The sequence below is a fragment of the Protomyctophum parallelum genome (assembly GCF_964188405.1).
Source record: "Protomyctophum parallelum genome assembly, chromosome: 20".
NCBI classification, from domain to species: Eukaryota; Metazoa; Chordata; class Actinopteri; order Myctophiformes; family Myctophidae; genus Protomyctophum; species Protomyctophum parallelum.
In genome coordinates, this window is record NC_139718.1 from 1,332,171 (window position 1) to 1,348,593 (window position 16,423).

At 42.1% G+C, this 16,423-nt stretch overlaps 1 protein-coding gene across 2 annotated transcripts in view; it reads right to left on the reverse strand.

Moving 5' to 3' along the window:
• Positions 1 to 926: 926 nt before the first annotated feature.
• The window catches only part of hsf2 (heat shock transcription factor 2), an 18,660-nt gene continuing 3,163 nt past the window's right edge, over positions 927 to 16,423 (reverse strand). The window contains exons 2-14 of one of the 2 annotated variants that reach the window (XM_083792472.1): positions 14,623 to 14,731; positions 13,946 to 14,076; positions 13,274 to 13,395; positions 12,875 to 12,950; positions 12,131 to 12,192; positions 11,070 to 11,133; positions 10,535 to 10,635; positions 6,900 to 6,991; positions 3,924 to 4,293; positions 3,471 to 3,558; positions 2,380 to 2,449; positions 2,058 to 2,195; positions 927 to 1,163 (exon numbers count right to left, since the gene is read on the reverse strand). In XM_083792472.1, coding sequence (XP_083648598.1) covers positions 1,000 to 1,163; positions 2,058 to 2,195; positions 2,380 to 2,449; positions 3,471 to 3,558; positions 3,924 to 4,293; positions 6,900 to 6,991; positions 10,535 to 10,635; positions 11,070 to 11,133; positions 12,131 to 12,192; positions 12,875 to 12,950; positions 13,274 to 13,395; positions 13,946 to 14,076; positions 14,623 to 14,731 — 1,587 coding nt within the window. In that variant the 3' untranslated portion in view covers positions 927 to 999. Of the gene's footprint in view, positions 1,164 to 2,057; positions 2,196 to 2,379; positions 2,450 to 3,470; positions 3,559 to 3,923; positions 4,294 to 6,899; positions 6,992 to 10,534; positions 10,636 to 11,069; positions 11,134 to 12,130; positions 12,193 to 12,874; positions 12,951 to 13,273; positions 13,396 to 13,945; positions 14,077 to 14,182; positions 14,215 to 14,622; positions 14,732 to 16,423 lie in introns of those variants that run through there. The other variant, XM_083792473.1, reaches the window with a different exon arrangement.

A 16,423-nucleotide genomic window follows, 5' to 3' on the forward strand; every position in this document is an offset into this window, starting at 1 on the left:
CCACTACCAGTGCAGTGCCCAATCTGTCCATTAACGTGACTCATACTCAAAACACATATAGATCACATTATGGCTCCTACATTGTCATTCTGATCAACGTTTGCCTGCATCTCTCCTAACGGTACAAACATCAATACAGCATGGAATTGTGGACAAAGTATTATTCAATTCATTCAACAAAATATTCTTCAGTTTTTTGGGTCCGCGAGGCAAAATCCACAGGTTCATGTACCTTTTATTTACATTGTAATCCCCATAGGGGGATTATCCCATTCTGACCGGGCACCCATTTTGGTGTTGGTATCATGTTAAGCTTTAGCTATTTAAAAATAGCAGATCTACAAGCTCATATCGCGCCACCGAGTGGCGCGATACGAGCTTGTAGGTCTGCTATTTTTTGAAAAATCTAAGAACGACTGACTCATTTTTTAGAATCTGATCTCAGGTCAGAATGGGTTTAATCAGACCAGTGTGTGTCCAGTGGAAACCTCGTATGAATCTGATCTCAGGTCAGAATGGGTTTAATCAGACCAGTGTGTGTCCAGTGGAAACCTCGTATGAATCTGATCTCAGGTCAGAATGGGTTATATAAGGACTGTGTTTGTCTTCCCGGCCGTTTCACTCATATGGATATGAAGAAGAATCAACTGACTGAGAGAAAACGCTGTTGTTACTGCTTAACTCATTCTGACCTGAGATCAGATTCATACGAGGTTTCCACTGGACACACACTGGTCTGATTAACCCATTCTGACCTGAGATCAGATTCTAAAAAAATGTCAGTCGTTCTTCGATTTTTCAAAAAATAGCAGACCTACAAGCTCGTATCGCGCCACTCGGTGGCGCGATATGAGCTTGTAGATCTGCTATTTTTCAATAGCTAAAGCATAACATGATGCCAACACCAAAATGGGTGCCCGGTCAGAATGGGTTAACTCATTTGTTGCGGCTAGCTGTTAGCATGAACCCCCCCACACACACACACTCAGGGGGGACAGTTCACAAGGTGTCCTCTAGGGGGTGCTGTTGCTCCTCCAGCGCCACCAGGTGGAACAGCGTGTCCTGGCTGGCCTCGGCCTCGGTCAGCGGCTCCAAGCGGACGAGGGCGGAGCTACGAGGCGCCGCGCTAGGCTCCTCCTCCTCCAGGAGCTCACTGGGGGGCGCTGGAGGAACAAACAAAAAAAATGAGAATATTATTATATATATATATATATATACAATTTACAATTTAGGCATTTAGCAGACGCTCTTAATCCAGAGCGACTTACATTTAAGCAAGAACAAAAGCATGGGAATACATCACATGAAAGCATTTATCATGAAACATGCGTAAGCTAAGAAAGTAACAGTGGAATATCTATATAATGACACTATACATATATACTACTATAATAATAATAATAATGGATTTTATTTATAATGCACTTTACATTCTAATGAACCTCAAAGTGCTATACATAATGTACTATGGCGTGCTATGACTACATACAATACAATTATAGTGCTGTCTACATAACATGCTATAAGTCTGTGTCAAATGCTATCTAAGCCAACAGAAATGCTATCTAAGGGGGTGGGGTAAGTGCTATGGGCCATGATGGAGTCTGAAAAGGTGGGTTTTCAGGCTACGGCGGAAGATTGGGAGTGATGCTGCAGTTCTGACTGCAATGGGAAGTGCATTCCACAGTTTTGGAGCCAGTTTTGGAGCCATATATATATATATATATATATATACTGTATATATATATATATATATATTAGGCATGTAACGATATATCGTATATCGCGATATATCAATATTATATCCCGACGATATGTATCGATTTATTAAAAATAAAAATCGATTAGGCTGAAAATGCTTTTTTTTAGCCATTTTCTGCCGAATATTTTCTGCGGCCGAATATTCGGTGCATCACTAGTTTTCACAAAAATAAAAAAACGAAATAAAAAACTAACAAACGCGCTCTAAAAGCAAACTAAAACCAACCGAATTCATTAAAATAATAAATAAGTCAAAACCAACTAAAAACTAAAACAATAATGAAAACATCCCCGACCTTGGCAGGAGGAGTGTAGCAGCAGCATGTCGTCACTAGAGGGCACTGTGGAGCAGGAGGTCTGCGGCGGCTCCAGCATGCTGCTGCCGTCCAGGAAGGCCAGCAGGGGGCAGTGTTTGTACTGGATCAGCCGCTTGTCTGGAAGACAAACGTTACGTTAACACCGTGTGTTTCCACATCTTCCGCTCCAGATCGGGTTCTTTAACCCATTTTGGGGCGGGAACACCTTTTGGTGTCAGCATCATGCTATGCTTTAGCTATTGAAAAATAGCAGATCTACAAGCTCATATCGCGCCACCGAGTGGCGCGTTTCAACACTGACCTGTGTTGTCTTCAGTGTCCAAGCGGTCTCTGGTCAGCTGCTCACTGCCGTCCTTAGAAACCACAAAGTCCTGCAGGAGAAAAAAATCACACCCGTGTGAACTGAGTGGTGCAACTCCCCTCCCCTCTCCCCCCCCCCCCCCCCTCCTCTCCTCTCTCTCTCTACAATTTAGGCATTTAGCAGACGCTCTTAATCCAGAGTGATTTACATTAAGCAAGAACAAAAAGGCATCATACATCACTTAAAATCACATAAAAAGCATTTATCATGAAACATGCGTAAGCTAAGAACGTAACAGTGGAATATCTATATAACTATACATATACTGTATATTATACTATATGCTATACATATGTACTATGACGTGCTATGACTACATACAATGCAATTATAGTGCTGTCTACATAACATGCTATAAGTCTGTATCAGATGCTATCTAAGTCTACAGAAATGCTATCTAAGGGGTTAGGGTAAGTGCTATGGGCCATGATGGAGTCTGAAAAGGTGGGTTTTTAGACTACGGCGGAAGATTGGGAGTGATGCTGCAGTTCTGACTGCAATGGGAAGTGCATTCCACAGTTTTGGAGCCAGTAGGGAGAAGAGTTTGGGACGTGTGGAGCGTTGTTGTCCCGGCGTTTTTAGTGAGGGTACTTCCAGCTTCCCTGCGTTGGCTGATCTGAGTGCGCGGGAGGGTTTGTAGGGTTCAATCATACTTGCAAGACATGGGGGAGCCATACCTTTGGTTGCTTTGAATGCCAGCATCAGAGTTTTGTATTCTGTGCGCGCAGCGACCGGGAGCCAGTGGAGGGAGCGGGCAACAGTGCAGCTCTAAAACTATCTCTCTCTCTCTGTTTCTGGCACAACAGCGCCCCTACTGGTACGGTAGTCATACTGAAGCTCATGAACCAACACACACATAGGTGAACACGGACATTGCTGTTCTTTGGAGTGGTTGCAACACTCAACACACACACACACACACACACACACACACACACACACACACACACACACACACACACACACACACACACACACACACACACACACACACACACACACACACACACACACACACACACACATATTACCTCATCAGTGAAGGGTTTACAGAACAACATGGCCTGGAAGTCTTCCAGACTACAATCAATGCTGTCCAGATAGTCCATCAGCTCCACCCTGTGGACACATTTAGAATAACATTATATTATCATTAATAACATTAAGACTATTTTACATTTTCATGAGATGTACGCCATAATCATCAAGATTAAAACAAAACTAGATTTTCAGAACGACGAGGAAATAACTCCCCATCCATTTTCCCCATAGACGTTAATAAACAAATAAATAAAAAACAATAAACAGGCCGAACAATTAAATAGAAAGAAGAAAAACTTGCGCACAGCACAGCACAGCACAGCACAGCACAGCACAGCACAGCACAGCACAGACCAGACACAGCACAGACCAGACACAGCACAGGCACAGCACAGCACAGCACAGCACAGCACAGCACAGACCAGACACAGCACAGCACTTACTTCCCCAGCAGGCTGATGTTCTGGGAGATGGCGGCGCTCTCGTTCATGATGGATTCCATCATGTTGAACGGGTCTTCAGCGACCAGCCCGCCCGAGGGCTTGGAGATCTGTTGTAGGGCGCTGCTAGAGGAGGGCTTGGAGATCTGTTGTAGGGCGCTGCTAGAGGAGGGCTTGTTGATCTGTTGTAGACTGGAGGCCTTGTTGATCTGTTGTAGACTGGAGGCCTTGTTGATCTGTTGTAGACTGGAGGCCTTGTTGATCTGTTGTAGACTAGAGGCCTTGTTGATCTGTTGTAGACTAGAGGTCTTGTTGATCTGTTGTAGACTGGAGGGCTTGTTGATCTGTTGTAGAGATGAGCTGCACTCCAGGGCTGTCAGGAAGGATGACATGTTAGGGTTAGGGGGGGTTTGTAGATCTGCTGTAGACAGCAAGGCTTTCAGGATAACATGTTGCAGATGCATTCATTGTGGCTCAAATGATTGTGAATAAATAACCTTCTGTCGTTGAATATAAGTACATGTTTAGCCTTTTAGACATCGTAAAATAAAATCACACCCATGTGAAACGAGGGGTGCAACTCCCCTCTCCCCTCCTCCTCCTCCCCCTCCCTCTCTATCTCTCTCTCCCCCCCCCCTCTCTCTCTCTCTCTCTCTCTCACTCTCTCCCCCCCTCTCTCTCTCTCTCATTAGCAGGCATCTCTCTCTCTCTCTCTCTCTCTCTCATTATACTCATTATATGATGCTCATAGTCACATGAACACACAGACAAAGCTGGTTGTCAGAGTGGTTGCACCACTCAAAAAGGTGCACAGAGCAGTTCTGACGCACTAGATTCATTTATAAACTAACATAATGCTTCTTTAGATGGTTATGCTATTCTAAACACTACAACATGCAGAGGAGAAGTCATAACAGAGCCATCTAAATACTACAGCATGCAGAGGAGAAGTCATAACAGAGCCATCTAAACACTACAACATGCAGAGGAGAAGTCATAACAGAACCATCTAAACACTACAGCATGCAGAGGAGAAGTCATAACAGAGCCATCTAAACACTACAACATGCAGAGGAGAAGTCATAACAGAACCATCTAAACACTACAGCATGCAGAGGAGAAGTCATAACAGAACCATCTAAACACCACAGCATGCAGAGAAGTCATAACAGAACCATCTAAATACTACAGCATGCAGAGGAGAAGTCATAACAGAACCATCTAAACACTACAACATGCAGAGGAGAAGTCATAACAGAACCATCTAAATACTACAGCATGCAGAGGCGAAGTCATAACAGAACCATCTAAACACTACAACATGCAGAGGAGAAGTCATAACAGAACCATCTAAACACTACAACATGCAGAGGAGAAGTCATAACAGAACCATCTAAACACTACAGCATGCAGAGGAGAAGTCATAACAGAACCATCTAAACACTACAGCATGCAGAGGAAAAGTCATAACAGAACCATCTAAACACTACAACATGCAGAGGAAAAGTCATAACAGAACCATCTAAATACTACAGCATGCAGAGGAGAAGTCATAACAGAACCATCTAAACACTACAGCATGCAGAGGAGAAGTCATAACAGAACCATCTAAACACTACAGCATGCAGTCATAACAGAACCATCTAAACACTACAACATGCAGAGGAGAAGTCATAACAGAACCATCTAAACACTACAACATGCAGTCATAACAGAACCATCTAAACACTACAGCATGCAGAGGAGAAGTCATAACAGAACCATCTAAACACTACAGCATGCAGAGGAGAAGTCATAACAGAACCATCTAAACACTACAGCATGCAGAGGAGAAGTCATAACAGAACCATCTAAACACTACAGCATGCAGAGGAGAAGTCATAACAGAACCATCTAAACACTACAACATGTAAAGGAGAAGTCATAACAGAACCATCTAAACACTACAGCATGCAGAGGAGAAGTCATAACAGAACCATCTAAATACTACAGCATGCAGAGGAGAAGTCATAACAGAACCATCTAAACACTACAACATGCAGAGGAGAAGTCATAACAGAACCATCTAAACACTACAGCATGCAGAGGAGAAGTCATAACAGAACCATCTAAACACTACAGCATGCAGAGGAGAAGTCATAACAGAACCATCTAAACACTACAGCATGCAGAGGAGAAGTCATAACAGAGCCATCTAAACACTACAACATGCAGAGGAGAAGTCATAACAGAACCATCTAAATACTACAACATGCAGAGGAGAAGTCATAACAGAACCATCTAAACACTACAACATGCAGAGGAGAAGTCATAACAGAACCATCTAAACACTACAGCATGCAGAGGAGAAGTCATAACAGAACCATCTAAACACTACAACATGCAGAGGAGAAGTCATAACAGAACCATCTAAACACTACAGCATGCAGGGGAGAAGTCATAACAGAACCATCTAAACACTACAACATGCAGAGGAGAAGTCATAACAGAACCATCTAAACACTACAACATGCAGAGGAGAAGTCATAACAGAACCATCTAAACACTACAACATGCAGAGGAGAAGTCATAAAAAGTATGGCTATATAACACAAATTACATTTATAATTGGAATGTTTTTGTTAATTTTGTAACTTTTTTGTCAATGTTTGTGCTGCCCTGACGAACCTCTGTCTAAGCAGCAGCAAACTGATGCTATTTCTAACGTGATGAATCCGTCCTCAAATCTATTCTATTAACGGCTGGCTGTGCCGTCATGCTCATTTTAGCACGGCTGGAGAGCCTACCGTATTTCAACCGATTGGATGGTCAGAAGAACTGCCAGTTTTAATATGAATATTTAATTCCACTTTTGACTTTATTCTTTTTTTTGGGGGGGCGACTCCTCTGCGTAATGATGATGTCATACGTCTGCTCTAGACGATGTAATGATGATGTCATACGTCTGCTCTAGATGATGTAATGGTGACGTCATCATACCTCTCCTCTCCAGGTCCTCTGGAGGTTGTGAAGGAGCGTCCATGTCTTCTGCTTCCACCTCCTCCAGACCCACATCCACCACCTCCACCTCTCTACGGGACACCATAACACACATAACACCTAGTAACACATCTCTACAGGACACCATAACACACATAACACCTAGTAACACATCTCTACAGGACACCATAACACACATAACACCTAGTAACGCATCTCTACAGGACACCATAACACACATAACACCTACAGTAACACATCTCTACAGGACACCATAACACACATAACACCTGGTAACACATCTCTACAGGACACCATAACACACATAACACCTACAGTAACACATCTCTACAGGACACCATAACACACATAACACCTGGTAACACATCTCTACAGGACACCATAACACACATAACACCTAGTAACACATCTCTACAGGACACCATAACACACATAACACCTACAGTAACACATCTCTACGGGACACCATAACACACATAACACCTAGTAACACATCTCTACAGGACACCATAACACACATAACACCTACAGTAACACATCTCTACAGGACACCATAACACACATAACACCTAGTAACGCATCTCTACAGGACACCATAACACACATAACACCTACAGTAACACATCTCTACAGGACACCATAACACACATAACACCTGGTAACACATCTCTACAGGACACCATAACACACATAACACCTACAGTAACACATCTCTACAGGACACCATAACACACATAACACCTGGTAACACATCTCTACAGGACACCATAACACACATAACACCTAGTAACACATCTCTACAGGACACCATAACACACATAACACCTACAGTAACACATCTCTACGGGACACCATAACACACATAACACCTAGTAACACATCTCTACAGGACACCATAACACACATAACACCTACAGTAACACATCTCTACAGGACACCATAACACACATAACCCCTAGTAACACATCTCTACAGGACACCATAACACACATAACACCTAGTAACACATCTCTACAGGACACCACAACACACATAACACCTACAGTAACACATCTCTACAGGACACCATAACACACATAACACCTGGTAACACATCTCTACAGGACACCATAACACACATAACACCTACAGTAACACATCTCTACAGGACACCATAACACACATAACACCTACAGTAACACATCTCTACGGGACACCATAACACACATAACACCTAGTAACACATCTCTACAGGACACCATAACACACATAACACCTACAGTAACACATCTCTACAGGACACCATAACACACATAACACCTAGTAACACATCTCTACAGGACACCATAACACACATAACACCTACAATTTACACAATTTACAATTTAGGCATTTAGCAGACGCTCTTAATCCAGAGCGACTTACATTTAAGCAAGAACAAAAGCATGGGAATACATCACATAAAAGTATTTATCATGAAACATGCGTAAGCTAAGAAAGTAACAGTGGAATATCTATATAATGAAACTATACATACACTACACATATAAACTATACATATTTACTACTATGCTATACATATGTACTATGGCGTGCTATGACTAAATACAATACAATTATAGTGCTGTCTACATAACATGCTATAAGTCTGTATCAAATGCTATCTAAGCCAACATAAATGCTATCACCTAGTAACACATCTCTACAGGACACCATAACACACATAACACCTAGTAACACATCTCTACAGGACACCATAACACACATAACACCTACAGTAACACATCTCTACAGGACACCATAACACACATAACACCTGGTAACACATCTCTACAGGACACCATAACACACATAACACCTAGTAACACATCTCTACAGGACACCATAACACACATAACACCTACAGTAACACATCTCTACAGGACACCATAACACACATAACACCTGGTAACACATCTCTACAGGACACCATAACACACATAACACCTACAGTAACACATCTCTACAGGACACCATAACACACATAACACCTAGTAACACATCTCTACAGGACACCATAACACACATAACACCTAGTAACACATCTCTACAGGACACCATAACACACATAACACCTAGTAACACATCTCTACAGGACACCATAACACACATAACACCTACAGTAACACATCTCTACAGGACACCATAACACACATAACACCTAGTAACACATCTCTACAGGACACCATAACACACATAACACCTAGTAACACATCTCTACAGGACACCATAACACACATAACACCTACAGTAACACATCTCTACAGGACACCATAACACACACAACACCTAGTAACACATCTCTACAGGACACCATAACACACATAACACCTACAGTAACACATCTCTACAGGACACCATAACACACATAACACCTGGTAACACATCTCTACAGGACACCATAACACACATAACACCTACAGTAACACATCTCTACAGGACACCATAACACACATAACACCTACAGTAACACATCTCTACAGGACACCATAACACACATAACACCTAGTAACACCTCTCTACAGGACACCATAACACACATAACACCTAGTAACACATCTCTACAGGACACCATAACACACATAACACCTACAGTAACACATCTCTACAGGACACCATAACACACATAACACCTGGTAACACATCTCTACAGGACACCATAACACACATAACACCTAGTAACACATCTCTACAGGACACCATAACACACATAACACCTAGTAACACATCTCTACAGGACACCATAACACACATAACACCTACAGTAACACATCTCTACAGGACACCATAACACACATAACACCTACAGTAACACATCTCTACAGGACACCATAACACACATAACACCTAGTAACACATCTCTACAGGACACCATAACACACATAACACCTACAGTAACACATCTCTACAGGACACCATAACACACATAACACCTAGTAACACATCTCTACAGGACACCATAACACACATAACACCTAGTAACACATCTCTACAGGACACCATAACACACATAACACCTAGTAACACATCTCTACAGGACACCATAACACACATAACACCTAGTAACACATCTCTACAGGACACCATAACACACATAACACCTAGTAACACATCTCTACAGGACACCATAACACACATAACACCTAGTAACGCATCTCTACAGGGGGATTTATACGCGTGCGCATCCTGGCGCTTATTCACTATTTCAGGAATAAATAGCCTTGCCTTGTCTTACATAATAACATACATGTTGGCCTCGGTTACATGCACAAAATGATGAATTGTCTATTCTGTGTAGACTGTATATACGGCTCTGTTCGGAGTTCCAGTGATCCAGCTGTGTGACACTGTATTGTTCCACCACTTCTGCTTTGGCAATGTTAACGTATGTTTTCCCACGCCAATAAAGCCCTTTGAATTTAATTTAATTGATACACGTCATTAGTGATCGCGGAATGAATGATTCTAGGGGAACATTCGACCACCACTCTGTCCTCGACGGACGGACGGACGGAGACAGACAGACAGACAGACAGACAGACAGACAGACAGACAGACAGACAGACAGACAGACAGACAGGCGTAAACTGTCTCACCCTTCCTCAAGGACCCTCAAGGTGCTCTCCATGATGTCATCGGCCACGCCTCCCGGCTCCTCCCCTTGCGTCACGTCGCAGATGATGACATCATCGGTTATCTTAGGATGCGAAACATATATATATATCTATCATGTCAACACTAGACACTAGAGAAGGTAAGCTTTATGTTTTATTTATTTTTAGAAGCAACGATTTGAGTTCAAAACGTTCACTCTGTAACAATATATATACTCAAAGATTTGAGACGATTTTTCAAAAATAGCAGATCTAACAAGCAGTAGTAGATCTGCTATTTTTCAACAGCTAAAGCATAACATGCTTTAGCTATTGAAAAACAGCAGACCTACAAGCTCATAGCGCGCCACCGAGTGGCGCGCTATGAGCTTGTAGGTCTGCTGTTTTTTGAAAATTCGAAGAACGACTGACATTTTTATAGAATCTGATCTCAGGTCAGAATGGGTTAATCAGACCAGTGTGTGTCCAGTGGAAACCTCGTATAAATCTGATCTCAGGTCAGAATGTGTGAACACACCTGGTCCTCGTAGATCTGATGGATGAATTTGGATTTCTTTCCATTGCTGTTCATCAGGATGGGTCTGGAAGAAAGCGCACACACACGCACGCACGCACGCACGCACACACACACACACACACACACACACACACACACACACACACACACACACACACACACACACACACACACACACACACACACACACACACACACACACACACACACACACACACACACACACACACACACACACACACACACACACACACACACACACACACACACATTTTAGACAAAAAATATATAATTCATTCAAAATGTAATTTGATTAGCTGATTAGGCTGCTATTCAAATAGCACTAAATTAAACTAAACTAAATTAATTAAAGCAACTCATGGTGTCTTTAGGCTTATTCTGACTGCATACATTTGATTAAAGAATAGCTACACATGTGTCAGTCTAGAAGGAACGGTACTCTTCTGAACTCAAATACATAGGTCGTTTAAAAATAAATATTGTTCTTGTTCTTGATATTATAATCGTTATGTGTCTTATTTTGCTTTGCAGTCGCTACTGTGCAACTATCATCAGTAAGGGAAGAGAGATGGCCTACTTTACTTTACTTAGACATAGACTTACTTAGTGCATGGAAATCACCTAAGATAAATTGCAAAAAAAAATTAGTGATTAGTTGCCGATTCGATTAATCAATTACTAAATGAGTGGACAACTAATTGAATAATCGATTTGATTACAATTAACCCATTCTGGGCGGGAACCCATTTTGGTATCAGCATCATGTTGTGCTTTACCTATTGAAAAATAGCAGATCTACAAGCTCGTATCGCGCCACCGAGTGGCGCGATACGAGCTTGTAGGTCTGCTATTTTTGAAAAATCGAAGAGCGATTTTGGAAGACATTTTTAGAATCTGATCTCAGGTCAGAATGGGTTAATGGATGAATCTTTGCAGCCCCAGTTGGCATGCTGGTCCCACCTGGTCCCACCTGGTCCCACCTGGTCCCACCTGGTCTCACATGGTCCCACATGGGATATTATATTATATGAGATATTTACCTTTTTCGCTTCAGGTTGAGGATGTGGTTGTTCTGCACCAGCGTCACGATGAAGTGAATCAGCTGGAAATTAATCCATGTTTTCATTATTAAACAAATATAATATATGTTTACACATCATTAAAATATATACATGTTTACATTATTAACGCTAATTATGCTTAGAATCAAAACCTCTGGGTGCCTTGGACGTATAAAGATGTCTTTACTCTCTTATTTAGGTAGATTGTTTTATTTTTTTTGAGTGGTGCAACCACTCCTAGAACCAGCAATGTCCGTCCGTCCGTCCGTCCGTCCGTCCGTCCGTCCCTTTGTATGTTTAGGGTACCGACAGGGGGCGCTGTTGCACCACTCATTTCAGACGAGGTCTTTCCTTCAGATTTTACGGGGGCCAGTTTCGAATCGCAGCCGTCCGTAGGTTCCCTTTGAGAGCGGTTTTGAAGGAGTCAAGGGATTTGCGTGTCTTAATGACTGTTGGTAGGGCGTTCCACATTTCCGTGGCATAGGAGCGAAAATAATGTAATCCCTCGTTTGTGCCGAATCTGGGTTGCACATGGTTCATTGTGAGAGTTTGTTGTGACAGTGTAACGTCTGAAGTCCCTTCCCAGGTTTTTTTGGGGGGGAAACGGAAGGCGGGGCTTTTCAGAGTAAAATCGGCCTCATCCTCTGGCACTCGAGTGCCTTTATTTTGAAGAATTCATTATATTATTATTATTATTATTATTATTGTTGTAATAATAAATACCTTCTTAATAAGCTGTTGTTGGTGAGCATGTTTCTGCCGCAGATCGGAAATCTCTCTCCACAGCGCTTCATTCTCCCTAGTGGACGAACACAGAACAGCATCATATACAAACTACAAACTTTATTTATAAACTACAGAACAGCATCATATACAAACTACAAAACTCTATTCATAAACTACAGAACAGCATCATATACAAACTACAAACTTTATTTATAAACTACAGAACATACATTCTCCTGGCTGGTGGACAGCGGTGATGAATTGAATACATTTCCACAAGACATTTTTGGACCACAATGCTTATATGAGACGATTTTAAGATGTGTGTGTGTGTGTGTGTGTGCGTGCATGTGTGTGCGTGCATCTGTGCGTGTGCGTGTGTGTGTGTGTGTTAACCGTTTCATGGCGGTCAGCCTGGCGTCCACTGCTTCCTGTCTCCCGTGGACGTTCTGGACGCTGGTCAACAGTCTGCTCAGATCCTCCTGTCTCCTGTCCTCACCTGGCCGGGTGGACGACACCTGGCACGCACACACACACACACACACACACACACACACACACACACACACACACACGCACACACACAAACACACAGTCAGATCCCCCTGGACTGGGGGACGAAACCTGGCGCACGCCATGTAAACGCTTCTGACGAGAGGTAAACAGTGTGTGCGTATTACTGATGTGCTCCAGCAGGTCGTCCTGTCCGTGTTGGGTCAGGGTTTAGGGGTCAGGGGTCAGAGGTTACCTTCCTCTTGATGTGCTCCAGAAGGTCGTCCTGTCCGTGTTGGGTTAGGGTTTAGGGGTCAGGGTTAGGGGTCAGAGGTTACCTTCCTCTTGATGTGCTCCAGAAGGTCGTCCTGTCCGTGTTTGAAGGGTTAGGGGTCAGGGGTCAGAGGTTACCTTCCTCTTGATGTGCTCCAGAAGCTCGTCCTGTCCGTGTTGGGTTAGGGTTTAGGGGTCAGGGTTAGGGGTCAGAGGTTACCTTCCTCTTGATGTGCTCCAGAAGGTCGTCCTGTCCGTGTTGGGTTAGGGGTCAGAGGTCAGGGGTCAGGGGTCAGAGGTTACCTTCCTCTTGATGTGCTCCAGAAGCTCGTCCTGTCCGTGTTTGAAGAACGGGTGTTGAAACTCCACCGGTCCGTCTCTCTCCTGCTTCACCATGTGACCCGAGTCACATGACATCACCTTACGGAAGCCATCTGGAATAATAAGAATAATAATAACAATATTAACATTAACATTAACAATAACAATAACAATAACAATAACAATAACAATAATAATATTATTAATAATAATAGTTACACATGTTCAGCTGTCGTATGAAGGAGGCCATATTGCTGTGATAATAAATAATAATAATAATAATAATAATAATAATAATAATATTTACACATGTTCAGCTGTCGTATGAAGGAGGCCATATTGCTGTGATAATAAATAATAATAATAATAATAATAATAATAATAATAATAATAGTTACACATGTTCAGCTGTCGTATGAAGGAGGCCATATTGCTGTGATAATAAATAATAATAATAATAATAATAATAATAATAATAATAATAGTTACACATGTTCAGCTGTCGTATGAAGGAGGCCATATTGCTGTGATAATAAATAATAATAATAATAATAATAATAATAATAATAGTTACACATGTTCAGCTGTCGTATGAAGGAGGCCATATTGCTGTGATAATAAATAATAATAATAATAATAATAATAATAATAATAGTTACACATGTTCAGCTGTCGTATGAAGGAGGCCATATTGCTGTGTTTGAAGAACTTGGGCAGGATGTCTTTGGCAAAGCGTTGTTCGTCCAAAACCAGGAAGCTGTTCCCCTCCTGGTGCCACAAAGGGTTAACAGCATTAATAACAATAAAGGGTTAACAGCATTAATAACATCAAAGGGTTAACAGCATTAATAACATTAAAGGGTTAACAGCATTAATAACATTAACACTTACAGCACGTAGGACGCCTGAGAACGTCATAGGATAGAGTAGAGTAGAGTTCAAATGACGTGTGAGGACGTCCTAGCGACGTCCTCCCGACGTCCCAGCGACGCAAGAATATTCAGAATTTTTCTATTTTTTTTTTTGGCACTTTGCCTCCCTCTGCCGTATTTTAACGCTCAGTGCAACCATTAGCTTGTTATTGACTAGCACGTTAGCGAGACGGAAAGCGAGACTCGTAGCTCCTAATCCAGGCGCTCTCCGTGGTGATGAATAGAGCGATATGCTGGCGCTTATTTTCTGCTCCTCATCCGTCTCTCCCGCAAAATATGAACGCTTTTTGGAGCGTAAAACAATATATTAAGATGATCGCGGATGTTGAGGTCACTTTGTAAAGTCAACTTTTTTAGGAAAGTGTTTCCGGTTCATGGCTTTCAAAGTAAAAGCGATCAGACACCTCCGGTATTCTAGCGCCTATATTTTGAAGGCAGTCGCCGTACTCAATGTGTTAAAGGGTTAACAGCATTAATAACATCAAAGGGTTAACAGCATTAATAACATTAGACCTGTTAAAGGGTTAACAGCATTAATAACATTAGACCTGTGCCCGGCGGCCACCGGCTTGCTTGGGAACGATGAAAGTTGGGAACCCGGTAGTATGTTCTGTTATGACTTCTCCTCTGCATGCTGTAGTGTTTAGATGGTTCTGTTATGACTTCTCCTCTGCATGTTGTAGTGTTTAGATGGTTCTGTTATGAGTTCTCCTCTGCATGTTGTAGTGTTTAGATGGTTCTGTTACGACTTCTCCTCTGCATGCTGTAGTGTTTAGATGGTTCTGTTATGAGTTCTCCTCTGCATGTTGTAGTGTTTAGATGGTTCTGTTATGACTGCATGCTGTAGTGTTTAGATGGTTCTGTTATGACTGCATGTTGTAGTGTTTAGATGGTTCTGTTATGACTGCATGTTGTAGTGTTTAGATGGTTCTGTTATGACTTCTCCTCTGCATGCAGTAGTGTTTAGATGGTTCTGTTATGACTTCTCCTCTGCATGCTGTAGTATTTAGATGGTTCTGTTATGACTTCTCCTCTGCATGTTGTAGTATTTAGATGGTTCTGTTATGACTTCTCCTCTGCATGTTGTAGTATTTAGATGGTTCCGTTACGACTTCTCCTCTGCATGCTGTAGTGTTTAGATGGTTCTGTTATGACTTCTCCTCTGCATGTTGTAGTGTTTAGATGGTTCTGTTATGACTGCATGCTGTAGTGTTTAGATGGTTCTGTTATGACTTCTCCTCTGCATGTTGTAGTGTTTAGATGGTTCTGTTATGACTTCTCCTCTGCATGCTGTAGTGTTTAGAATTTAGATGGTTCTGTTATGACTTTTCCTCTGCATGTTGTAGTGTTTAGATGGTTCTGTTATGACTTCTCCTCTGCATGCTGTAGTGTTTAGAATTTAGATGGTTCTGTTATGACTTCTCCTCTGCATGCTGTAGTGTTTAGATGGTTCTGTTATGACTTCTCCTCTGCATGCTGTAGTGTTTAGATGGTTCTGTTATGACTTCTCCTCTGCATGCTGTAGTGT